At 36.7% G+C, this 25,700-nt stretch overlaps 2 protein-coding genes across 4 annotated transcripts in view; one reads left to right on the plus strand and one right to left on the minus strand.

Annotated features, from left to right (window-relative positions):
• Positions 1 to 22,217, minus strand: part of ITFG1 (integrin alpha FG-GAP repeat containing 1) — an 88,644-nt gene extending 66,427 nt beyond the window's left edge. For both annotated transcript variants that reach the window (XM_080637084.1, XM_080637085.1), the window contains exons 1-7: positions 22,021 to 22,217; positions 18,332 to 18,404; positions 16,810 to 16,955; positions 15,436 to 15,493; positions 14,777 to 14,851; positions 11,794 to 11,888; positions 1,337 to 1,398 (exon numbers count right to left, since the gene is read on the minus strand). In XM_080637084.1, the coding sequence (XP_080493210.1) occupies positions 1,337 to 1,398; positions 11,794 to 11,888; positions 14,777 to 14,851; positions 15,436 to 15,493; positions 16,810 to 16,955; positions 18,332 to 18,404; positions 22,021 to 22,198 (687 nt within the window). In that variant the 5' untranslated portion in view covers positions 22,199 to 22,217. The remainder of the gene's footprint in view (positions 1 to 1,336; positions 1,399 to 11,793; positions 11,889 to 14,776; positions 14,852 to 15,435; positions 15,494 to 16,809; positions 16,956 to 18,331; positions 18,405 to 22,020) is intronic.
• A 146-nt stretch (positions 22,218 to 22,363) lies between these two features.
• The window catches only part of PHKB (phosphorylase kinase regulatory subunit beta), a 102,403-nt gene continuing 99,066 nt past the window's right edge, over positions 22,364 to 25,700 (plus strand). For both annotated transcript variants that reach the window (XM_080638824.1, XM_080638823.1), the window contains exon 1: positions 22,364 to 22,540. In XM_080638824.1, the coding sequence (XP_080494950.1) occupies positions 22,456 to 22,540 (85 nt within the window). In that variant the 5' untranslated portion in view covers positions 22,364 to 22,455. The remainder of the gene's footprint in view (positions 22,541 to 25,700) is intronic.

Below are 25,700 nucleotides of genomic sequence, written 5' to 3' on the forward strand. Positions count from 1 at the left end.
TACATTGCCTACATTTGTAGGGCCATTTAACAGCTTTTAATGGATTAATTCATGTATTTTAAGATTGATATATATGTACATATGTTTTATATGTATGGCATGTTTACTGTGTTGACTGATTCCATAAAATAAAATTCCTTCTTTCTAAAGACAGGAAAATCTATGCATACAAAATTTATCATGTAGGATAATATTTACAATACATGACTTTGGAAAATCCCAAAAATGTAAGAAAATTTTGAAAAAAACCTAACCTACAGGAGACAGGTCAAAAGCCTTGTGTAATCACCAACATCTAATTCCTTAAAAATGAAATTCTTCAAAGTAAAAAACTGTTCATTTTTTAAGTCTATATAAAAGCTACAAAAATAGAATTCATGACCCACTGCTGTAAAAATAAAAGAATGGGTCTAGTACAGCTTTCACTACTTTTCATTACTTCTGCCTCCCTTTTTCTTCTTCCTTTCCTTCAGTTCAGCAGTTCGTTGAAGATGGTCATGCTGTCACAGACATGACTCTGTTGTCTGCTCTACAGTGACTCACTGCCATATAATGGATAAATTTTCAGGCAAATAAAGCCTAAAAAACGAATTCCTTAACTAATAAGAAACACGTGAAACACCTATTATAACAAACAAGTAAACTTCTAACATACACATGCTAAGATTCTTAATTTTAGTCCTTTTGGGTAACAGTTCTAATATAAAGGACACATTTAGTTTCAAATCAACTGATTTTATTAACTGTTAATAACAATGAGGTTCTTCACTGACCCTGCCAAAGTCAAGCAATATAAAAGCAGAATCTCTATAAATAAATAAAAACAATCCATTGACCTATTGCTCCCCAACCCTGAACTGCATTTGCGGTGTCTGGTTAATGTAGAACTCGGGATTTTCTCAACTCAAGAGAGATTTTGAACTGTCCCACAAAATCTTATCCAAGACATGAAGTCATAGCTCTAAGAAAGCTTAAAAGAAATCAGCTCTTCGAGAACTATCTCAAAGTATAAAGAAATCTGATCAGCTGTTTCTTCATAAATTACCACGCTAAGTATCAGTAACCTAGAAGAGCTGATGACACAGCAGGAGTTCCACTAAGGTGAATGAAGGCAGTCTGATTGAATTACTTAACAGTCACGTTAAAAAAATCTGCAGAGGAGCTTATGCTGAGGAAAACATCTCCAGTGACATTCTGGAGTCTAAATGCAATAGTGCAGTTAGTGCCTCAAGATCAGTTCCACTCATTCCTGAAACAATAAATACCAGATAACTTTTTTTTTTTTTTAAACTTCTCTGTATTTTAACAGAATGATTATTCGAGTTTTCACTCTTACCTTATTTACCCATGTCTCAAACTGAATGTTTTCTGAATTTGGTAACGTAGTAAGGAACAAATCTGCAAGGAAAAAGGTAAGAGAAATAAAATATTTAACATTAGACTACACACATAAATATTTGATCACTTAATAAAGATACATATTTAAAACATATTACCTGTAAGTTATAAATCTATTAAAACCTGGTGATGTTTAGATGTATATATATATTAAGCAAGAAAGATTAAACACAAAAAACCCCACAAAACCCGCAAAAAACCAACCAACCAACAAACACCCAAACAAAAAAAAAATCACAACACCAACTATTTTTATCACCAGATACTATTCTGTATAATCAATATACTTTCAGCACGTTCTGCATTTTATAGTTTCTACACAAATTAATTTTGCATTACGAGCTGTTAAGTGCTGGATATTATATATGCACACTGAAGAACATTACTTAATGGTAAAGAGAGACAGACCGCAAAGCTAGAAAAAAGTATACATATTTTTGACTTACTAAAAATACAATTTTTTGACTTACGAAAAAATAAAATGCTACTAAACATGTTTTTATTCTGCGGATGCTGAATTAAGCAACAGATATACTGTTGACAAAAGTAGAAAAGGAGATGGAGAAACATTTCAGGCGTAACCCTAGTTTTGGGACACAGCCATTAGGAGCTCACTCCAATATTGGTGAATTACTCATAAGAGAGTATGGATGGTTACTGTATATCACACACACATACGTTTTGTAAAAGCATGTAACAGATTTGCAATGGACTTTTCTTATGCATTTGAAAAAATAAAAAGGTTTTTTTCCATTCTTAGTCTGAAGCATATTACATCAGGTTTTTTTTGCCTCCCTCATTTAATCTGATTTTGTAATAAGTGTAGAGAAATATTGAGAAATATTGCTGCACAGGGAATTGAAATAATGTAGGAAGGCAAGAAATAACAGGTATATAAAAACCCAGATGTTGGGACCAGAACCAAAAGTATCTTTAAAATAAACATTAAACTCAGTAAAAAAAAAATAAAAGGGATGAGAGAATCACAGTGTCTGGGATGTCACACGATTAATAAAATCAAAGAATACATTTAGCTAGCTGCAGTGTAGGAGGAATAAGTCAGGATACCAAAATGCAAGTTAAGCTACAAAGAGCTAATAGAAATATGATAATTTAAAACATTTAAACTGTTTACAAGCTTCAATATGTGGAGGTGCTTACAGATTTAACATCTTTGTTCAGCTGCTGTACAAACCAGGTACCTTAATGTGAACACTTGTTCCGGATTTTGAGAGAAAATAGAGCTATGTTTTCAGATTCTTATTAGAACTACAAGAAAATACCAATAAAAAAAGTAACTATACAGAATCTGCTCTGCATTCTCTTCTGATCATTCTTGTTATTTTCCTTCACTTCTGAGTGTTATAAAAACGGCTACTATTTATAGATGGAGGGTTCATTTTACTAATGACTGATTTGACCTTTCTGTTTAATGTCAGAGGGCTTTATTTCAGAATTACACTCCTCAGCATCTACAGTTGTCTTCAGAAGCCACCAGGGCATGAGCAACATTCTTAAGTTACAGCTTGATCTCACATTTAAATCAGAAGTTTTAGTTACTAAGTAGAAAAAAACCGCAAACAACCAACCCTTTTTTAAAGGCAATCAAAATGCACAAAGTATTACCCAGTTAGCACAGGCAGACATGTACACTCCAAACATGCCTAAACATTTCTTTTTTTAATTAATGTGGTGGAACAGGTGTGTGTGTGCGCATATTTTTTAACTAGAAGTTACTAGATACTAGATACTAGTTTTTTTAACTAGAAGTTACTAGATACTAGTTACTGGATATGAGCTCGCCTGCTTGTATGTCTCAGTACACATAAATTACGTGCTGATGTACAAATCTCTGCATTTTAGTGTGCTGACAGCATGGGAAAGGTAACAACTGTATCAAAATCATTAAATGTCATAAATCCTAAGGTCAAGTAAGGTAACTTTTCTCTACAATACAAATCTTCCTCTATCTACATCACAGATTGACCCACCAGTAGGAAAAAAAAGTATCTAAAAACTAGATTAAAAATGTTATTTACAGTTGTTTCAGTTGTATGTATACAATTAGTTGTGCAGTAATTTTAATACGCACAATTTTATACAAAAAAGTTATTGTAGTCAGTTTTATTTCTCTACAACAAGGAATCAGAAAATCAAACCTGATCAACAGAAGCACAAAGCACTTAAGTTTTTCGAGCAGGTAGAAAAACTCTCTATCATTTCATATTCAGATTGGTTTGCAAGTTGGCATTAGTACTGTGGTAGAGAAAATTAATATATGTACTGCCTACCTACAGCTATATACAATATAGATAAAAGTACCAATGCTAATGAGTTTAATGTTTACTTCTCATGAATTTTTGGTGCCAGTTACACCAAAACCTACTAGTGAAGGAACCACTTCTTCCAGTAACAACTTCCTCTGAAAACTTTAAGCAAAACAAAAGAACTTTTTATGTTCCAAACAAGCTAATTTGTGTTTGCAAATTTTTAAGAAATGTGCTTGTAATAAGAGAGGTTGTGAATTTACTCTGTTTTTCAAATGGGTCTTTCATAATTTAGTAAGTGGTTACTGGAACTATTTAGTAAAGCTGATGATAAACAATTATAGACAACATAAGCACTAAAATCCCCTTCATTATTAAAAATTACTATAGAAAGAATCCATATGTATTAATTTCAAAACAGCACACAGAAAAAAAATTTATTTATACTGAATAGTTACGCTTCTGAATAGGCAGAGCAGGTGGAACTATTCCGCTGGTTTTTAGCACTTCACGCATGAGTTCTTACAGAAACTTCTGTTTATTTTCAGAATAAAGGCAACAATATTGTTTCAAGCAATAGAAGATGACCATTCAGTGTTGAAGTGTGCTTTCAGAACCCATTTTCACATCCATGCTTTCTCAACAAAATCCTGTTTGAGGCATATCCAATTTACTTCTTACAAATATTAAGTTATGAATTCCCACAAAAATATCATATTAGTTCCTCCTGGTGTATATATCAGTAAAAATTTTCAAAAAGAATAGCTTTTGAGACCCTTCATGCTTCTTTTAATTTTAAAATTAAAACTGTCAGATAACACAGGTCACAAGTTGTTTTAGAAAGACTGGGGAAAAATTAAGTTAAAATAGCTATTCCTTTTCCCTAAAAATCTCTACTTGTTCTTTAATTCTCTTTGTGAGGCAAGCAATGAATAACAAAAGTGGTATTGTCAAAGTAGACCAATCTCAGCAGCATGAGGAGATGCAGCTAATTCGAGCAATTCTGGTTTCATCTCTTGAGCAGGAACTTCCAGTGGTACTGAACACTGTGCAGGAATAAGTGGGGAAATAGAGGTAACAGGAGATCATGTCACACAGAGCATTTTTAATTACAGATAAAAAATCTGTAAATAATAAAAATAAAAGCAATAAAAACCAAAGAAAACTTTACAGAGACAGATTGAGATTCTCTAAAATACATCTTATGCATCCTTCATGATACATTTTTGCCTCCGTTATTTGCTGTAAACTGTCAGATAAGCTCTCCTAACAGAGCTTAAAACAGTTAAGAAATTAAAAAATGTGCCTGTTCAAGAAATGAAATAGTGCTATGGCATTATTGAGTATTTGTTCTGGAGGGAAAAAAAAAAAAAAGTAGGGGGCAAAAGCAGAGAGAACAATTTGACTTCCAATACATACACACACAGATTTAAAATGCCACTCAAGTTTTAAAAGGGCAGATCATCTGTCTGCAAACATAATGAAATTGGTTATTTTCTCAGAGAATAAATGCAGATCTATCGCATTAAATAAGCTTTAATGATAATATAACATGTAGAGAGGCTACAAGCTTCCATCAAGAGGAAACTCACCGAAAATATAATCAGTGTATGACATCAATCATTGCCATGTCTTCAAAATTCAGGTTTAAATGGTTACAACAGAAGTATAACCCACAATTTGAATGATTGGTGTTAGAGAAGAAAACTATCTACATTTATTCATTTAAACTAAGAAGTAAGAATTAAAAAGAAAACACACTGTAAATGTTCTGGTACATTAGGTTTCCAGATTCCCAAAGCAAAACAATGTAAGAAAATTAACCATCAGAAATCATTACAGACTAGCAATTAGCTTATAGCAAGCTGTTTCTGACTAATGTTTTTTCCACTTAAGCTTTCCCAAAATCGAATTTATGATTTTTCCTTCATTTTATATAAACAGTTCCTGAGTTATCTGCAATTATACACACCATGTGCTAGCATTCAACATAAGGCAGGTTGTAAAAGCAGTATTTCCAAAATTTGGAATCATGTAACCAAATAAGACAGATTTAATACATTAGCTATTTTTTTTAGCATTCAAGGATACATTGCCAGATGTACAGCATGATGTTATAGTATGAGTCAGAGTCCAAGGCAGTTTGTCTCATACATCTGAATGTTTTACAAGTATCTGCAGGGTCATGGTCAGACTTTTTGGTAGGAGGCTTGTGACTTCGAGTGCATACAAATTTATTGCTTGATAATAACTGCTTACAAAAAAAAGATTAAGTACTACAATTTTGGCTTAGAAAGACTGCATTACCCCTAAATGAACATCTGATATTTTAGGATGTTTGAAATAGAAACAATCAAGTTAACTTATTCAAGTTCACTAATTAGAAAAAAAATTTACATGTAGCAAAATAATTGCTACCCTAAAAGTTAAATACTGTACAAATACTTCTTCAGTCATGCAATGTAAATTTTTCAGTTTGAGGACATGATGTTTGTAAGAAAGACCTCTTGAAGAGGCTGCTTTGGAAATGCTCACCTGGAATTTCACGCTCTATGAAATATACCTGCTGTTAATCTGTTCAGACAAGCCTATTATTACTAGCTTCAAGATTATTTTCTTAAGCTAGCTGTCAAAACCTAATAACACATGTGAGTAAGTATTACTATCCTAACAAGAGCCACAACAGTATCTTCTTATTTTTCAGTCTCAGTGCACATACAGAAAGTAACATTGATGGTAGGTAGGCTGACTACACCATTTCCAGACTTCTTTTCCAAACTCAGCCATTCTGTGAACTAGGTACTCCTCCCTGGAGCAATACATTTAATATACATGCAGAAGACACTTGAAAATGTTGCATTTACTTCATCGTTACCTGTAAAGCACACATAGACCCTTTGGTAAAAATTTTATACTGCAAACTTTTGCACGGATTAAATAAAATTCCTAGGTTAACTCAAAATTATTTACTGATTTAAAAATCCTAAGAAGTTGAGATTTCTACATGAGGATGCTGTTTTTAAAGAAAATAGCAGCAGCACTATCATCTGAAACAGCCTAGGTTTTATTTCACCAAGAAAGATTAGTATTATCTTTGTTCTGTTTAGTGGATTTTTGCATTATAAAGTCCTTACACAGTTAGGCTTTCATGAAATACTGTTAGGGATTAAAAACATCTTTATGAACATGTTCTCATATAATAAAAATGTTAACAATCCAACTTTATTTTTATCTGAGAGAAGCATGCCAATTAAAAGCTCTCTTTTGAGGGTTTAATACCAGCAGGTTGAAAATGGGTTAGGCAATAAACCAGCAAAAAAGATTCAGCCCAGAGGATTTTTTCTTCTTTTATGTCAAGCACACTTTAAATCTCCCAAGCTTTTTATAATGATAAGAGTTGCCAAAAATAGTCATAGAATCATAGAATAGTTAGGGTTGGAAAGGACCTTAAGATCATCTAGTTCCAACCCCCCTGCCATGGGCAAGGACACCTCACACTAAACCATGCCACCCAAGGCCTCATCCAACCTGGCCTTGAACACCGCCAAGGATGAAGCACTCACAACCTCCCTGGGCAACCCATTCCAGTGCCTCACCACTCTAACAGTAAAGAATTTCTTCCTTGAATCCAATCTAAAGTTCCCCTGTTTAAGTTTGAACCCGTTACCCGTTGTCCTGTCACTACAGTCCCTGATGAATAGTCCAGCTAAAAATCATGGAATTGGCTGCATCTATTACAGAAAACAAAGAGCCCCAAAACATTGCAGAATATTAGGAAAAGGTCTTAACGGAAAAACAACCCAGAAACCCAACAAGTACAGATGACATATTCTGGAGGCTTGATTTTCATCTGTAAGAAAAACAACAAAACAACAGAACAGTGCATCCATTTTAGGTACAACTATATTTTCATATTCATAAATAGTATCATTGCCTGAGCAAATATGCTGAATCTTTCAGTCAAAAAGTACCACAGGAGCATCAAACGGACAACAGGATTTCACCATGCAGACTGTTCCCCTGCATCCTCATCAGTGCCTCCCTCTTAATTAATATAATTTTTATGTGTACCAGAACAAGTCAAGTTTTGTTCCAAATCAGGAATTGTAGCGCAGGTGAATACCAAGTCAAAGAATTCTCTTCTTTTCACTAGTTCTACCTGAACCAACCTGTAAGTAATAGACTCCTCTGAGAAACAACAGTATGATTCACACTCCTCTTTGCTGGTGTAGTTAGGCTGCATTGCCCCAGCTAAGCTGACAAGGAACAGAACTAAACAAAGATGAGAGCATTTAGCAATCTTCTGCAAAGTCTATTCAGGCTGCAGAGCAAGACAGGACTAGGCATAGGCATACTAAAGTAATATTAGCACCTTATTTTGGCTCTGTTTGGCAGAACACATTTAGAATCACAGCACTACCAGTACTGTATAGATACTTACATACAAGGCTGGGGGGGTTTGCTTTGCTTTGTTTTTTAATTTATATTGGCTGACTACTTTTATGACTACTACTATGAGTCACCTGTCCCACTCTGTACAAACACAAATTAAAGGAGACATGGAGAGAACACTAAACAGGTATTTTTTGGAAAAGGCACAATGAGACTCAAGGTGCAATTTCATGCTTGGTTAAAGGCAGGCTACAGCTACTGCTACTGAAAGAGAAGTCAACCTTCTCTCTGTGCTTACATTAGCTCTGGCAATCCTGAAGCTGCACAGCAAGCTAGATCAGCTTAACTCAAGTGAAAATGAATTGCATTCCCTGCCAGCCATGGTTCTTGAGCAGTTACTATAGCTGATTTGAAGGAACTGCCACAAACGTGTGGACAGGACCAGATGACTGGTGGCTTATCTTTTCGAAAGCGGGTAGTTTTCCAATAACTTTTTAGTCATGAAATATCAGATATCACTGATACGGTATTATTTTTTAGCAACATGTGCCTTGTGCACAGTTGGTCCAATTTTCATAGGGACAGGGAAAAACCCCAACAATCTACCATTTCCATCTTGGAAGAAAAATACTATTTTAAAGAAAATTATTATATTATTATTTTTTTTTCAAGTTTTCTTCTCAGAATGACTTGTCATAGAAACTTCTATTCATATCTTGATATATGAATATAGATGTGAATCTATAAAAGCTCCTAGCACTCCCCACACAAAGATTCAGACTTTCTTTTCCGCTTCATAGAGGAACTACCATATGTAATTAGCACTAACTGGAACTCTCTAGACAGTCTTTAGGCTGTTATCTGCCATAAAAACCTGTGTACTCTTGCAAAAATTGATCAATCTGTGATTGATCTATGGAAGCAACTTTGAGTTCCTATCTTTACCTATATATGAGTTCAGATTTCAATATATTAATCTTCAAATGCTACTTGGAATGTTCATCTATGCTGCCCATGCCACTAAAACAAAATTCTAAAGAATTTTTAGAACTAGATGTGTTAGAATTGGTTATAACATTACACTCATTATGGTAAGCAGCTGTATATTTAATTTTCCAGTTGGAATTTCCACTTGACAGCTTCATGCAACAGTGTGCCAGAACTGAATATTAAGGTTTATCTATGAGCTACAGCAATTAACTTAATCCCCAACATTTATAAGCATCTTAATTAAATTTATGGACTCTTTCCTTTCTTGTTCCCATGCTACTAAAAAGGACAAAAAAATAAGCTCTCTTTCCAAAATTACCATATATGAATTGACATACATTGCACATCTAGCAGAAGATAAAGCATTTCAGAATTGATTTAGTGTGGGAAAAAAAAAAAAGTTTAACACAATAATTAAATGTGCTTGGAGGTGTGAACCAGGTATTTAAGTGATAAATAGATTCATTGTGTTAATTGAAGGCTAAATTGTATTGTGTATTTTACAAAAAAAAACCCCATTCAAAATTAGAATAAAAATACCCAAACAAAAAACAAAGTAAAACCACAACCACCAAAGGAAGAATACAGTTTAACTACAAGAAAAGTTGTCTACAGTACTTGTTTTTGAACACTGAATTGTAAATAGCTTACTGGATTGCTCGCATACTAATAGAAGAATAAAGTCTCATATGCTATTTTCTCAGTGATAGAATTAACTACACAAAATAGAATGAAGTCATATGAGATTTTCAAGAAATAAATTGTAAGTCTAGTCTTGAAAACATTCTTCTGAACAAACTATAAAACTATTTTCCGATTCAAGATGAAGAAAACGCAGCCCTGCTTCCAATTCCATTGCAAACTAAATACTAGAGTACAGCATCAGGAAGAGGAAAATACTTTAATGGTAAACACAAAACAATTCAGAGCAATAACTGGAATACCAGCTCCAACTAAATTACTATCAAGAAGCAGAAGATGTTACTAGGTTCCTAATTTTATAGAATCATAGAATCATAGAATAGTTAGGGTTGGAAAGGACCTTGAGATCATCTAGTTCCAACCCCCTGCCATGGGCAGGGACACCCCATACTAAACCATGCCACCCAAGGCCTCATCCAACCTGGCCTTGAACACCGCCAAGGATGGAGCATTCACAACCTCCCTGGCCAACCCATTCCACTGCCTCACCACCCTCTCAGTAAAGAATTTCTTCCTTAGATCCAATCTAAACTTCCCCTCTTTAAGGTTGAAGCCGTTACCCCTTGTCCTGTCACTACAGTCCCTGATGAATAGTTCCTCCCCAGCATCCTTGTAGGCCCCCTTCAGATATTGGAAGGCTGCTATGAGGTCTCCACGCAGGCTTCTCTTCTCCAGGCTGAACAGCCCCAACTTTCTCAGCCTGTCTCCATAGAGGAGGCGCTCCAGTCCCCTGATCATCCTCTCGGCCCTCTTCTGGACTTGTTCCAACAGTTCCATGTCCTTCCTATGTCGAGGACACCAGAACTGCACACAATACTCCAAGTGAGGTCTCACAAGATCAGAATAGAGGGGCAGGACCATCTCCTTTGACCTGCTGGTCACGCTTCTTTTGATGCAGCCCAGGATACGGTTGGCTTTCTGGGCTGCGAGCGCACATTGCCGGCTCATGTTCATTTTCTCATTGACCAACACCTCCTAGTCCTTCTCTGCAGGGCTGCTCTGAATCTCTTCTCTGCTCAGCCTATAGCTGTGCCTGGGATTGCTCCGACCCAGGTGTAGGACCTTGCACTTGGCATGGTTAAACTTCATAAGGTTGGCATCAGCCCACCTCACAAGCGTGTCGAGGTCCCTCTGGATGGCATCCCTTCCCTCCGGCATATCAACCGAACCACACAGCTTGCTGTCATCGGCAAACTTGCTGAGGGTGCACTCAATCCCACTGTCCATGTCATCGACAAAGATGTTGAACAAGACTGGTCCCAACAGCGATCCCTGAGGGACACAACTCGTTACCGGTCTCTAGCCGGACATTGAGCCATTGACCACAACTCTTTGAGTGCGGCCATCCAGCCAGTTCTTTATCCACCGAGTGGTCCACCCATCAAATTGATGTCTCTCCAATTTAGAGACAAGGATGTCATGTGGGACAGTGTTGAACGCTTTGCACAAGTCCAGGTAGATGACATCAACTGCTCTGCCCCTGTCCATCAGTTTCGTAGCCCCATCATAGAAGGCCACCACATTGGTCAGGCAGGATTTCCCCTTAGTGAAGCCATGCTGGCTGTCATCAACCACCTCCTTGTTTTTCATGTGCCTTAGCATACCTTCCAGGAGAATCTGCTCCAAGAGTTTGCCAGGCACAGAGGTGAGACTGACTGGTCTGTAATTCCCCGGGTCATCCATTTTCCCCTTCTTGAAAATGGGGGTTATATTTCCCTTTTTCCAGTCGTCGGGAACTTCACCTGACTGCCATGATTAATTTTTTGGTAGTTACTGTTTTAAAACCCAGAATTTTCAAACCCCAGATATTAAAATAATTTAAAATAATAATTAAAAAATCAGAAGTAGTGAAGTCATATTTATTACAACATTCCAGAAGTGACTTTTTACAACCATAGAATCATAGAATAGTTAGGGTAGGAAAGGACCTTAAGATCATCTAGTTCCAACCCCCATCATAAGACATTAAAAGGAAATTGATATACATTACATTGTATACTTAGTGATAAATATTTTTAGGAAGGTAAATGTTTTTAGGACTTACCAGCAGTGAAGTCATTATTTAAATCTATAAACGCATGAGAGTGTGGTATATACATTTTACTTTGAGTTTCCAACGCAGCATGCCATGATAAGTTCCTATAGACAGGAATAAAAAGCAATACATTTCATCAATGCTTAGGGATTGCTAATCATGATAACAGACATTTTAAAAAAAATTTGAAACTTTAAATAAAATTCAACAGAAACCATATTCTCCTAATACTAAGCTAAAATTACTACTTAGCTTACAGTATACTAAGTGACTAGCATAATTGCTTGAAAGGTTCTGAGAAGGATGATTCATAGCTCAGGGGTTTCAGTTAGATTTTATTAACTTTCTAAAGGACTTTTTTTTTTTGTACACAGAAAATTGTCAGTTCCACAAAATGAAATTTAGTGCCTAGACTTCAACTGTAAATCTTGAGACACTGATCGCTATCATCCCTAGTTTCCTCAAGCAGTTTTATTATCAGTACTTCTGAAATTTACTTTAGGATTAATAAAGATGAGCAAAAATGGACATAATCATGTGCCATTAGAGCAGCTCATTGCTGCATGTAAATGGACTTTATTTGCAATCACTTAAAAAAAAAAATCAATACAAGAATTAAACTCTCACATTTTGATGACCTGCAGGCTAATTATGTCATTTCCCACATAGGCCATACATTTATTTATAAACATACTTGCCCTGATGGTTTATGCTCTAAAAAAGACTGAACTTCTACCAAACTTTCCTATTAGCAGCACATTGGAATATAACAAATCTGTCAAAAGTCTCAGCAGTTGAATCATCACATCAATTACTTTCAGAGGCCTTAGCTAATACACTCAGAAAAATCTCAATATAGAATCATAGAATAGTTACGGTTGGAGAGGACCTTAAGATCATTTAGCCATGGGCAGGGACACCTCACACTAAACCATGTCACCCAAGAATATGCACTATACAGTAGCAGGACAGTGATATGACTACAACCTAGAATCCTTTCTTTATTCCAATGACATTGTATACACATTACTGATGTTCTAATGACTTTTAAAATGAGCCTGTGACTCATTTATGGTAAGGAACAAAAAAGCTTCTGATTACTTCCCAGAGATAATAGAACTTAGTCTTGAAAATGCTTAAAAGAATCACTTAATCTTAAAGAAATAATTAAATATTTTCTATAGGCTTTTCTATGCATTCCATTCTGAAGGCAGCCAAGAAAGTTATATAGCTCTGTAAATTTTAAAATGCTTTAGATTAAAAATAGAAACATTCTAAGCAGATGACATAAAACTGTTGTCCAGAAACAAGAAATTGCTTATGCTGTTATCTATAACACTCAAGTCTTATTGTGCTGTATTGAGTATTTGTATCCCAATACTACTGGAAGGATTTCTTCAACAAAACAGAAAAAATCTCTCAAATTTTTCCATATCTTCAAAAGTTCATAAAACTTTTCAATACGTAATCGTTGCAAGGTGTTCAGAAAAACCCTTGTCAATTTGAAACCTGTGTTCCATAAGCAATCAATTTAAATAAAAGGAATGGTGATAAAATTCAAGTTGGGATTAATGATCAAAACCATATAGCCAACACTGGTATAGTTTCAATTTACACATTTAGATGTTGTTTACCCTATGCCACTTCTGAACCATCTTGGAGGCAAGGAAAATAGCCAGTCAGGAACAAGTATAGATTAGTTAAAGTCACTCATGGGTGTGGAGTGGGGAAAGCCTTATTTCACATTTTTTTAAGGGCCATGGAAATACACAGCAGAAAGCTGATACATTGTTGCCACAGAGACAGCACAGTCACCTTATTGATTTCTTCAGTGGTAACAGAATTCTTCTTGAAACAGTATCAAAAGGAAGCCACATAGAAATGCAAAGGTTTCTTAACACACCTTCGCTTTTAAAATAAACCTAAGTGTTAACGTTATGCAAACCTAAAAAAGCTGTGAGGCTAATGCCTGGATTTCTCCTGAAAGGCATAGAGCTGCAAGTTTCTGTTAAGGCTGCTAAGTAACAATCAAAACAATCTTAATAAGTTCCACTTAAAAGCCTGAAAATAGCAAGCCAGGAGATGCAAACTTCTTCAACCAACCGGTTTAAAGGCCCAATCTTCTAAGAAAACACAAGCCCAGTACCTAACTTTTCCAGTAACTCATTGGAAATTATCTGTTATCAGTCAAAAGCAAATAGTTCAAAAAGAAAATTTTGAGAGTAGTTTTCATATTCATCACAAAACTAAGAACAACGTGCTTATTTTGGCATTTACAATCCAACTCTCATCCTAAAAATAATTTCTGCTCTTTTGAGCACATTCTTTAACAACTAAGAGAAAAATCGTTAAATCAGGGAAAGAATCATAATTCAAGTAACCTCTCTTTAAGGCTTTTTTTCTTTTTTCAAAGAACTCCCAACCCACAACACTATCGATCAAGTTCTCTCTTACAAAAGTCAAAGACTGAACATATGTGAAGTCCAGTTTGGCAACAGTCACAGAAGATGTACAAACCCAAATTTTTAGTTGTTAAGAAAAAAAAAAAAAAAAAAAAGGTCATCCGGTTCAATAATGAAGCTTTCACTAACTCAGAGTCACACCAATTGCTGTCCCAATTGCCCTCAGAAGCCAAAGCTTTCTGGTTTTTTAATCAGATTACAAACTTCAAAAGCAGTATCAGGAAAACTGAATAGAATGTGAACTGTCCTGCTCTAGGGCCCAGTAGTGTGTTTAACAAATAACTTATAACTTCTTTCCAAAAGACAGATTCAAAGTTCTTTGGCGTCTTGCCCAATATTAGAGATACTGCTACACTTGAAAAACTAGATGCAGAGTGCCACAGAACGTTTAAAGATACACATTGAAATGAGAAAAGATTCATGCATTTGCAGTTCCAGTTAAAACATGAGCTTTATGCCTCTAAGAATAGAAGTAGATTCACAATGTGTAAGTTACAAAATTCATGTTAATAAACAAACACTTAGCTTACCCGCCTATCAGGATCTGTGGCTTACTTGAATCGCTTGTCACACCAAAGACATCAGGAATCAAGTCTCCATTAAAGCTGAAAACGCAAAACTGTTTCAGTATCACTTTAGTCATTATAGGAGTTGAAATTAACTGTTCTTAAGTTAACTTGAATTTGTTTAGCTTTTTCCCTCCAAGTAATGATGACTTTTCAGCTGTGTAGCATTTTCTGAATTTTGGCTCTTGTCTGAGCTGCTGGTAGCTGTATGCTTTTTTCAGTATTTTACACTATGCAATAATTTGATTTTCCAGCTGTATTTTCCAAACCCCCTCTTCTGTCCAGCATTTAACAAAGAAGTAAGTGCACTGTGAAAGGGATTATTTGCTCAGTTTGATAAGTCAGTGGGGCTTTTGCTTTACAAAACTCAACAAAAACTGAATGGCTATTTTTCTGCATAAAACAAAGTACTAAAATTAAAATCAGGTTACTATTGCCAGGATGATGTAATAGACAAGACTTGTAAAGATGGCTTGTGTTTTGTCATCTTTTGTTACGCCACTTGACATTACAAATACAATGCTACTCTTAAAGATCGTGTTGTAAGTTTCAGCATTAAAATATATTTACGTTGCTCTTAGTCACCATTAGAAATGTTTTCTAAAAAAGTAGGTCATACTTACTCCATTACTAGAGGCTCATCATGAAAAGTCTTATTTAACATAGTTTTATGGTTAAGATCTGAAAACAGAAAATATTACTTTGATTCAGTTACCAATACCTTATTACATTTGTGTTTTTAACTGAGAGATAATTCTTCTATCAATTCACAACTGCAACCACATAGGCAAATGAAACTGAAATAGTTGGGCTGAAGACAGCCTAAAAATTTAACACAAGGCCTCTGTTTAACATTTTGTCACTGTAAAAGCCATACTTAATCATATACACTGAATTTCTGAAATAAGGATTAAAATAGACTGCCTAAATGGGAAGTGAAGATTTTAAGTCCTATTCAGATTATATCACCTCTGGGTTCACTTTTACTTGTAATCCAAACTCCTTGCCACATCATCTATGTTTCCTTCATCTCTCCGTGTTTCTCTTCTTTCCAGTTTCCACATTTTATGACAGTACCCTCTATTGACTTAGCTCTCATACTTGCATTACCCAAGTAGGCACCACATTCCTTCCCAGCAACCTCACTACATACCATCCACTGCCTGAATTTTTAACCTCCGACTCCTTTCTAAGCACCACATGCTCATTTGTGCCTCTCACAATATTTGATTATCCAGAAGCAAGACAGTATAAATTAATTCAAATCCTTCACAATCTTCCCAGTGGTACAGATAACTCATATTCTCTTAATCCTTGAATCGGTGCACTTTCCCAGGGTGCTTTTTTCACCTCTGATTAAAGCCAGAAGCAATGGTATCTAATACCATCACTTGGCTGAGCTGTAAATATTTTATAACACAGTTGTTTATAATAGTGATATTTAGTTTAAGTGGATTTAAGAGTATCTGCTTTTGCTTTCCATCCTCCTGAAACCCAGAACTCTTCCCAAAACCTTTTCCTAGCAAAGTTGACAGAAAACAGGAGATTTCAAGAGTTCACACAGTTCATGACTCTACTCTAAGACAGATCAGCTATATCTACTTATTTAGGTATGATATTTTTGAAGTTCATGAACTAAACTTTACAGCAGGTTCTCAGCACATTTTAAATCCAAGATAGGTCTTTTGAGATAATCTTTCTGGGGCTGACATGCCCTGTGGGGAAGCCACAAGAAGTAGCTCTTCAGTTAGTAGGTTACTGTCAAACTGTGATAGTTTGGTTATGCCTTTCTCTCAATAGAGTTGAAAGAATTTGACTTAGTTCTCTTTCCTTAATTATTGAATACAGTTTAACAGCAAGATAACAGCAAGGTATGAAACCCTATTATAGTTGTTAAAACAACCACTACACTGCAAAATGAGTTTTAACTTTCTGACAACACTTTAAATTATTAGGAGGTCTATTAATCTTATGAATAAGCAGTTTCAGCAACTCACCTAATGTTTGGTTGTGCCCCCAGAAAATAAACACTGAAAGTTCATCTCTGCCATGATTTTGTGCCCGGGTAGTCAGGAGGACATCCATTTGTGAATCACCATCATAATCTCCAGGAACTACACTGGTTATGATAACACTCAGAGATCTAGAATTTAAAACAAACAAAAAACCCACATGCAAAAAACTGCATGAAAATTGAAATTGTATTTGTGTGTTCAAAGGCTTGCTTTTTTATCCCAATTGTTATGAGCTGGTCCAATACAATCTAGGTTTTTATAAGGGCTTTATCTATTGCAAAAGGAACTTTAAATCAATATTCTGCAGGCTGTCTTCCTCTAAGGAAGGAAGACATTAGCTCTAAACTTTGGCTAACAGGCATTCCTCAGCCACATCCTGCTTGCTAATGCTGTCTAGACTTCAGTAAACCTTCATTTGTTGTAGAACCAGTCTTCAAAATGTGTTGTGGTTGCATTCCAAGAGCAAGAGCATAACACAACATGAGCAGTTTAAATAGCAGGAGTCAGACAGGTAGCAGGATATTTTTAAGACAATGTCATCTCCTCCTGTCTTCTGCCACATCCTGCCTCTCCTCCCTACATTTGTTTGTTCTTTCTATCATATTTTTACTTGGTTACCTACTCAGACTGCTTTACACATGCAAACATTGATGATTCTGTTATGAATTAGAAGCAGATAATTTCTAACTCGCTAAACAAATTAGCTCCTTCCAAGATAGGAGGGAATAAGCAAAAATATACAGAACTATAGAAGATGAAGCTCAGCTATATGAGCAGTTAAACTATTCATAGATAAAATACTATTAGTAAGCATTATTCATAAGCAATAACATATCCTGTAATAATCTTATGGTTAATATTATACATATGTACATAAACACACAGATTGTTTCACGTTTATTAAAAAACTATGCTTTTTTTAAAGCCGTATTTAAAGTTTAGAAGGGAACAGGTCTCCACACAGAAATACCAGAACACCATTCTCCCTATCTCTTTCTAAAGCAGATGATACCGCCTGGAATCCATTAGTAACTAGAACAATTAGAAGAATTTCCCTGAAAACACATCTTGGAACAGAGACTAATATTATCTGCCAAAAAGACCTAACCTATGACACAGAATAATAGTTTGTTTTACTAGGGAATAAAGTACTAAAAAAACAGGTCAACTGCAAAAATATTCCAAGATATTGGTATTTTTAATAGTAGTTAAAGGACCAAAAAAGAAAGATAGAAATTCCATAAAGTTAATACGAATGGCAAACTTATCTCTACAAATTCTGTCACCTGACCTACAAAATCCAAACAAATCAAGCCAAAAACCTATCAGGAAATTAATCAGGAAACTAGTCAAAGAACTGGAGCTCTAAAGGCAAGTTGAACAACACCGACAAATAGATAACAGCAGCACAGACAATTCTAGTCATGTTCCCACTGACTGCAGAGATGCATATTAAAGAAAACCAGCCACTTCCATTATTTCACCATTGCATATCAATACTTACTTCATTGGTAACTTAACACGGGGCTTAAAGTAGGGCTCCTTTTGGTCAGCCAAGAAGATAACCAACTCATTCCCTGCAAAAGTAAGTAAGACAATGAAAAAAAGAGGCCAACTCTTTTGCTCTTACATAAAAATCCCAACATTTAAAAAGCTACGCGACACATAGTCATTTTTATATTTTATGACAAAAATAGTCATCAAAACCTTTAAAAGACTTCCTATATAACAATTTTCTCCTCATTCAAAAGGAAGCAAAAGGATCACTTCGTCAATACAACCTGTAAATCTAACCGCATCTCAAGGGAATACTATTATCAAGAATATTCTCTGGGGCTTACTGCTAGACCTTCCTCTCCGTTAAGTATATAACTTCCTGTAACATCTTAATAAACATTACCTGTGGAAAAGCAACAGGCATGAGCTCTATACAAATCATTAAAAACTAACTCAAATGAACTCTTTTAACATTGCCTCTGATATAACAGCATCTAATACCCCTTTCCCAACTCAGCTGACAAAAGCAGTTTAAGTGAAACGCACAGAAGTAACCCAGTTTTCTGCAGCATTTCCTCAACTCGAGGCAAAGACAGAATCATAGAATAGTTAGGGTTGGAAAGGACCTTAAGATCATCTAGTTCCAACCTCCCTGCCATGGGCAGGGACACCCCACACTAAACCATGCCACTCAAGGCTCTGACCAACCTGGCCTTGAACACTGCCAGGGATGGAGCATTCACAACTTCCCTGGGCAACCCACTCCAGTGCCTCACCACCCTTACAGTAAAGAACTTCTTCCTTATATCCAATTTCCAAACTTCCCCTTTTTAAGTTTTTTAACCCATTACCCCTTGTCCTATCACTATAAGCCACTATCATTTAATAATTTCAGGAAGATCTAAATAACAGCCCATCTTTTATGCTGTACAAATAATTGTATTTCAGGAAAGAAAAAAAGAATTTGAACAATGAAATTATTTTCAGTCAGTAAATCACAATACATCTGCACTTACTTCTGTAAGTAAAACAGTAATTCATAGCTAGAGAAAAACAAAACCCCAAAACCAAAAACCCACCTTTTTTTTTTTTACTCATCCTTTACTGCATTTGTTTTCTGCATTTCCAAGGAACTCAACTGTAGCACCCCACACTGCACAAACTAGGTTACCTAATCAAAAATAATTCTACACTCTGAACTTGAGCTACCCTAATGTAAGAGCATTGAATACAAGCTTCCTGGCTATAACAAAAAAAAAAAAAAAAAAAAAAAGGATAACTGCCATAAACATATTTGCCAAGGAGAATATGCCAACAAATGAGTAAATGAAAACAAACCCTTTCAAAATGGTTTGGGGCAACTACTGCAGTCCCATCTGGCAAGCTAATAAAACCTGGGTTGCACTACACATTCATAGATGATTGAAAAAGTTGGCACAAAGCAACATGAGGAAGCCTGCTGCTGGTTAAGCTTTTGATAACAAAGCCATGGGTTGGTTGCTAAAACTTGTAATTCCAGTTCCACACTATAGACTTTCACCTGCCTTTGTGTCATCTGTGTGGTAATGATGATGATAAAGCAGCAAATGTGTTTTTACACATACCAGGTTCCAGGTCAATTATACCACTCCAAAATGAGATTTTTATGGTCACTAGAAACAGATTTATGAAAATGTCAGCTCAGCACTCATCAGCAGTCAAAACAAACTGACCAGGGGAAATTATTAGATGAACAGAAAACAAAATTACTATGCCACTACATCAATCCACAGTGCACACAACCTAGATGCTGTTTGTATTTCTTGCCCTCTCATCTTGAAAAGAACACAGAAGAAAGGAAAAAAGTACATATGAGGGTGTGAATAAAGGGATCAGTTTCCATACAAACAACAATAACATAGATTAAGTCTGAACATCTGAGGATACCATAAAGGTTTTTAAAATTCCGCAGTGAAATGCAGAAGCTGAATAAGGGAACAATCTTCCCTGTACTATTGGAAGAGGCATCAAACACAACTAGAAGGTGGTAAGTTGAACAAGAAAACAGCATGAGTTTCTCCACTTATCCCCATTTTGTACATAGACCTACAAAACAGGAAAGTGTATGTACAGTACCATTTTTTCCTCATACTTTTAGTTTTAAAAATTGACTAAACCCAGGGCCCAATGATAAGTTCGAATTGCTCTTCCAATAAGATACTTCTGGATCCAGATTATGTCTTATATTCAACTAGTTCACCCTCTCCTACAAAACTGTGGGTACAAACTGATTTTTCTTTCACCTATCTGAGCATATGGAACATTACTCTCATTCAACCAAAGTAATTCAAGATCAGAACAGTAACATAAATGCAGCAAAAGGCCCAAACCATCACCCCTACTTCCTTATTAAGGGTCAGGATTATTAGGACTGGGCTTCTTTACCAGCCCACTGCTACACAAGGTCTAGCATTATTTCCAACACTCACTTCTTCAGCACTACTAAAAAAGTTGGCTACCATTTATACTACTACTTAGAATTCTACTATTTAGAATTTCCTGTTACATTTTGTTTAAAAGGTATTCTGTAAGTTCTTCAAGCTACTTTTTGAAAAGACTTAAATGATGAAGAATAACGTTATCAAGTAGGTTATGCTGGTGTGCAGAAGCAAAGATGAAACCATGAGCTTCATTTCTAAAACTCTTAACCACATTTCTATATGTATTCTTCTGAAAGATAAGAAAATTTAAATTAAATCTCTTATCACTGACATTCATTTTAAATCTATTCTTTTGCTGTGTTTTTGCACAGCAGCATTTTCAAGGAGTCATGAATTTAAACACCTCAACTAGATGAGAAATTCACCCATGCTTTACTAAACCTACTTCAAGACCCATTTCTGAGATTGAAGGAATACAGAAAGGTCAATTTGAGAATAAATCTCTTACCTTAATGTGTAACTTCAAGATAGTAAAATAATCCAAAGTTAGCATTCGCAAATAACACCGCTAATAAGTGGGATAACACTTACACATGATAACTGATAAGAAGCTCTGATTTGAAGTTGTATCTGAAACTTTAACAGAAATTCCTGGCAGACAACAGCTGTGTAGAACAAATTTATCTAGCCTTCCACTTTAACACAATGCTCAAGGTAGGATAACATGCAATTTATCCTCTTCACAACTGTGAAATGTAGATCTTTTTCCCCAAATATTGTTAAAGCACGAGACAAAAAACTAATTTGTGGCCATTCAGCTCTGTATGATAACGTCTTCAGATTATTTCATTACCATAAATTCAACTTAAAGAAAAATATTTCTTCCTTTACATGAAACCGTATTTGAGTACAAACCGAAAACATCTTTTTCCATATGGGAAATCTCATACGTAAATCAAATGTCAGTTTTAGTCTTGGTTCGCAACACTTGCCCTCAGCCACAATGCCAACAGACCAAGCACTGAACACGTGCTGCACTACAAGGCGAGAACAGCAACAGCAGCCGGAGATTCACGGAACCGAGTGTCACTTCCGCGGGAAAGGTTCCGTCAGGGTCTCCGAACCCCGCTCCTCACGCGACAGCTCCGGCCGGTAAAGTCTTTCCATGTCCACCAAGAACGCATCTGTCAAATAAGCAACCGGAGACTCCCCACGCACCCATTCTTCTCCAGACCGACGCCGGTAACGCCGTCTGCCCCCCTCCCGCCCCACTCACCGCCTCGCAGCACAAACAGGTCCGTCTGCTTGTCTGAGTTAAAGTCGCCGAATGCCGCCAGGGTCCCGTAGGCCTCCGGCCCGAAGAGCTGGGCAGTGACGTTCTGCAGAGTCTCGCCGGGTCCTGCCAGGGCCAGAAGCAGAGCTAGGCCCAGAACAAAGCAGCAGCCGACCCTCATCCTGCTGCACCACGGCCCAACGCCCCACACCCTCCCGCCTCACTTACGGCAACACGGGGGCGTGCCCGACACAACAGCGGCTCACTTCCGGGACCGACCCGATGGCTTTGCGACAATAGCGTAACTGCCGGCTCTGGTTTCTTTACGGCTGCCGCCAGTGGGAGGGGGGAGACCGCTGCGGGGCTGGTTAGTCGCTGTGTGCGTGAGCCGCCGTCCCGACGAGAGCTCAGTGGCAGGAGTGTAGGGTCCTTACCGACATGGCGGCGACGGCCCCAGCGGCGGCCCATATGGCTGACGTGAGCTGGAAGATGCTGGAGCTGCGCGCTCGCTCTAAACGTTCAGGTCTGATCTCTTTGCTTGCTTGTGAGGGGCGCCGGGTTCCCTCTTCTCCCCAGCTCCACCGCAGTTCCTCGCGCCCCAGGAGGCTTTGGCCTACGTCGTCCTTGTGGCTGTCGTGCCTGGCGCGGGGCGGGGGCGTTCTCGCGGGGTTTTCCCGGCGCCGCCATCCCCCCAGGGCGGATGCTCAAGGCGACCGGGCTTCCCGCCGCCATACCCGAAGGGTGGTCGGGCCTCGCGCGGCGGCGGGGTACATGTGGCTCGCAGGGCGCTGTACCGGTGGCTAGCTCTCATAGCCGTTTTGCAGTTGTTTATAAGGTTGCCGAACAGGTGAAGTATTTTAAAATTGCAGTCACGTACGCCGAAGTGCTAGGTTTCCATTGGGTAAAGGCAGTTATTTTTAACATGGGAATTTCCTGTTCTGAACTTTGGACTGCGCGGCAGCTACATTCTGGTCTAAATGACAGGATGATGTTTATTGAGTTGGCTTGAATTTCCAAAGTTCAAAAAAAAACCCCTTTATATTTTTTATTTTTTCTTTAATTAAACACAGCCTTAGTAGGGCTTTTATTGTTAATACTCTAATGGAAGCAGTTTTCCAAACTATTTCTGTGGTGTTTACTATATGCTTGTAAAACTCAATCGCTATTGCCTTATTTGCAGTTAGTTCTATTGTGGTAGTGACTGATCAGACTGAAGAAAACCTGGGGCTTTCTGAGGGCACTCATAAAGAGAATTGATTGATTGAAGACTGGTTTAATTCATATGGCTTTGAAGATTCTACTTCTGTGTAGTATGAATTTGCAAAATACTGTGATTAAGTCTATCCAGTAAATGAGTTGTTGCTTTGTGGCCAGTTATGATTGCATGGTATTGTTATCTGAAAATTGATTTACAAATGTAGCCCACAAAATAAAGTCTGGAACATCCGTGTTGTTGAACCCTGAGGCACAGGGCACCATGCCAACGTATTCAAATTCAAGCCCTCTGACTGCAGAAGGCATTTGGATGATTTTAAGTGCTTGAGTTTTCTACTTTTTTGTTAAATGAGTATGAAAGGGTATCCTATAAAAATGACAGGTTGTTATTGGAGTTCACTTTCTTCTTTTCCTGTTTGTAGAGATTTTTGTCACTTACATAGGAACTTAAGAGGTTTTTTTAATCAGGAAATAAAGATTGTTTTAGTTGAAATACTTTTCTGATAAAAGACTTGATTTTAAAATCGATTTTTATGCATAATCTTCCAAGTAACATTCTTGTCTAAAAATGCAAATCATGTTCTTGGTTCTTAAATTTACTCCTGCATCTTCGCAAGTATGCTAAAATTGGTTTAACTTCAGAGCTTTTATACTTTCTGATACTATCAGAAAGTGACATGATTGGTACAGTCATTGAAGGTGACTGGAACTCGACTGTAATGTTTTGAATTGGCTGGGGTCTGTGTTCCAGAATCACAGTTTACAAGCAGAACTGTTTTGTTTGGTTTGGTTATTTTAGTATGATGCTTGGGGTAAGATATAGTAAACATGGAATATAGACACACGTGCATGAAATGCATGTGTTCATGTTTTGTAGTTGACAGCAAAGTATCTTTTAAGACTCTATCCTGTAGGAGGTAATCCATATCTTCATGTTTATGTATTGCATTTTTGCCAGTAAAACCAAATTTAATTGAGAATGGTGTTTTCCCCCCTTCCTCGAGCAATAAATACTGTTTCATTTGTTGCTGCTGTGATAATTAACTGTTAGAAGCAGATAAAAGCAGCACTAAATATAAGCAGAATTTCAGCTCTCTCTTTACTGTTACGTAACACTTTTCTATGCACTAGTTAAATCAGTATTTTTATCTTGAAATATATCAAATAGATTTTACTCAGCACCCTTTGACATCAGTGCTAATTTTGTGTTGAATAACAAAGCTACTGTTTCATGTCCATAAAATGGACTTTGTGCAGACAGACTTTGTCGTTTTAGTCTGGTAGAGTTTTATGGAAGTAAAAGCAAAATAAAACAAATTTTTAGGGTAGAGAGAGAGAAATGTAAAATGTAATGGAACTTTCCTACCCCTTTTGTTTTCACTCTGTCGTATTAGTAACTCCACTAACATTGCTTTGACTTAATTTAATGCTGGTTGCCTTTAACATGTACTAAACACTTTTGAAAATCACTGTAGCTTAGCCTGAGACGTTTGTGATTAGCTGCACCAATTTGAAATGGCCAATTTGGATGATGACAGAACCTTCTCTGCGCATGCTTTTTCAAAATCTGGTAAGTGTGCAGTTGTGTGTTTTGGTTTTGTTTGTGGCTTTTTAACTCAGCAAAAAATAATTGTGTTTTGTGTTTCATGCAGTGTTTTGTGCTGGCAGTTTTTAGAGCTGTACAAGTAGAACCTAAAAATTTGAGCTCTTTCAGTGGAAATTTCTGAAAACTGGAATCTACTGAGGTTTGAAATCTACTGCTCAGATCTCATTTTGTTTGTGGTTTTTGTTCTTGTAAGTGTCTCAGTGGAACAGTTTCTGATCTGAAGTTTCTGTTTTTAAGAAGATTGTCATTTGAAAGATGCACCAAGAATGGTGTTTAGAATTAACTCCTAAAACCCCCCTATGTGACTGGTTTGGTGGAAAGAAGTAAAATCTCCAATAAGTCAGACGCTATTCCAAAGCTTGATTTCTGGAAACCAGGTGGAAGCAAAATAAAGCTTCCTGGTGCAGCTGCTGTTTAAGTACTGCACAAGCTAGAATATATGAAGTTGTTAAGGCTGTTACTGATTTAGCTCAATATATATTGAAAAAAATTTGACTGGAACAAATGCATCCACATGTGATACTGGCTGATCTGCGGAAAATGATGTAGGACTCTTGTTTAGTCTGTGTTGAAACACAGGAGCAATACAGGTGCTAGTGAGAGTAGCCAGGTAAGGGGATTTCAGCTGTCTCTTGCTAGAACTGAGTCACTTCAGCAACCCTGCCCTGCCTGTGGCATTTCTGTTTTGCCTCTCTTAGTGGTAAAGGACATGTGAAGTACTGACACTGTAATAAAAAAAAAATTACTCTTTCCTAATTATTTTATTGGTGCTTGATGTTTATTATGCAAAATTATCATTTTTAGTAGTTTAAAGAGCTATTGTTTTGAGTTCTCAGGTGTGGCAGTGACTGCCTTGAATATC

The sequence above is a fragment of the Psittacula echo genome, assembly GCF_963264785.1.
Source record: "Psittacula echo genome assembly, chromosome: Z".
NCBI lineage: Eukaryota > Metazoa > Chordata > Aves > Psittaciformes > Psittacidae > Psittacula > Psittacula echo.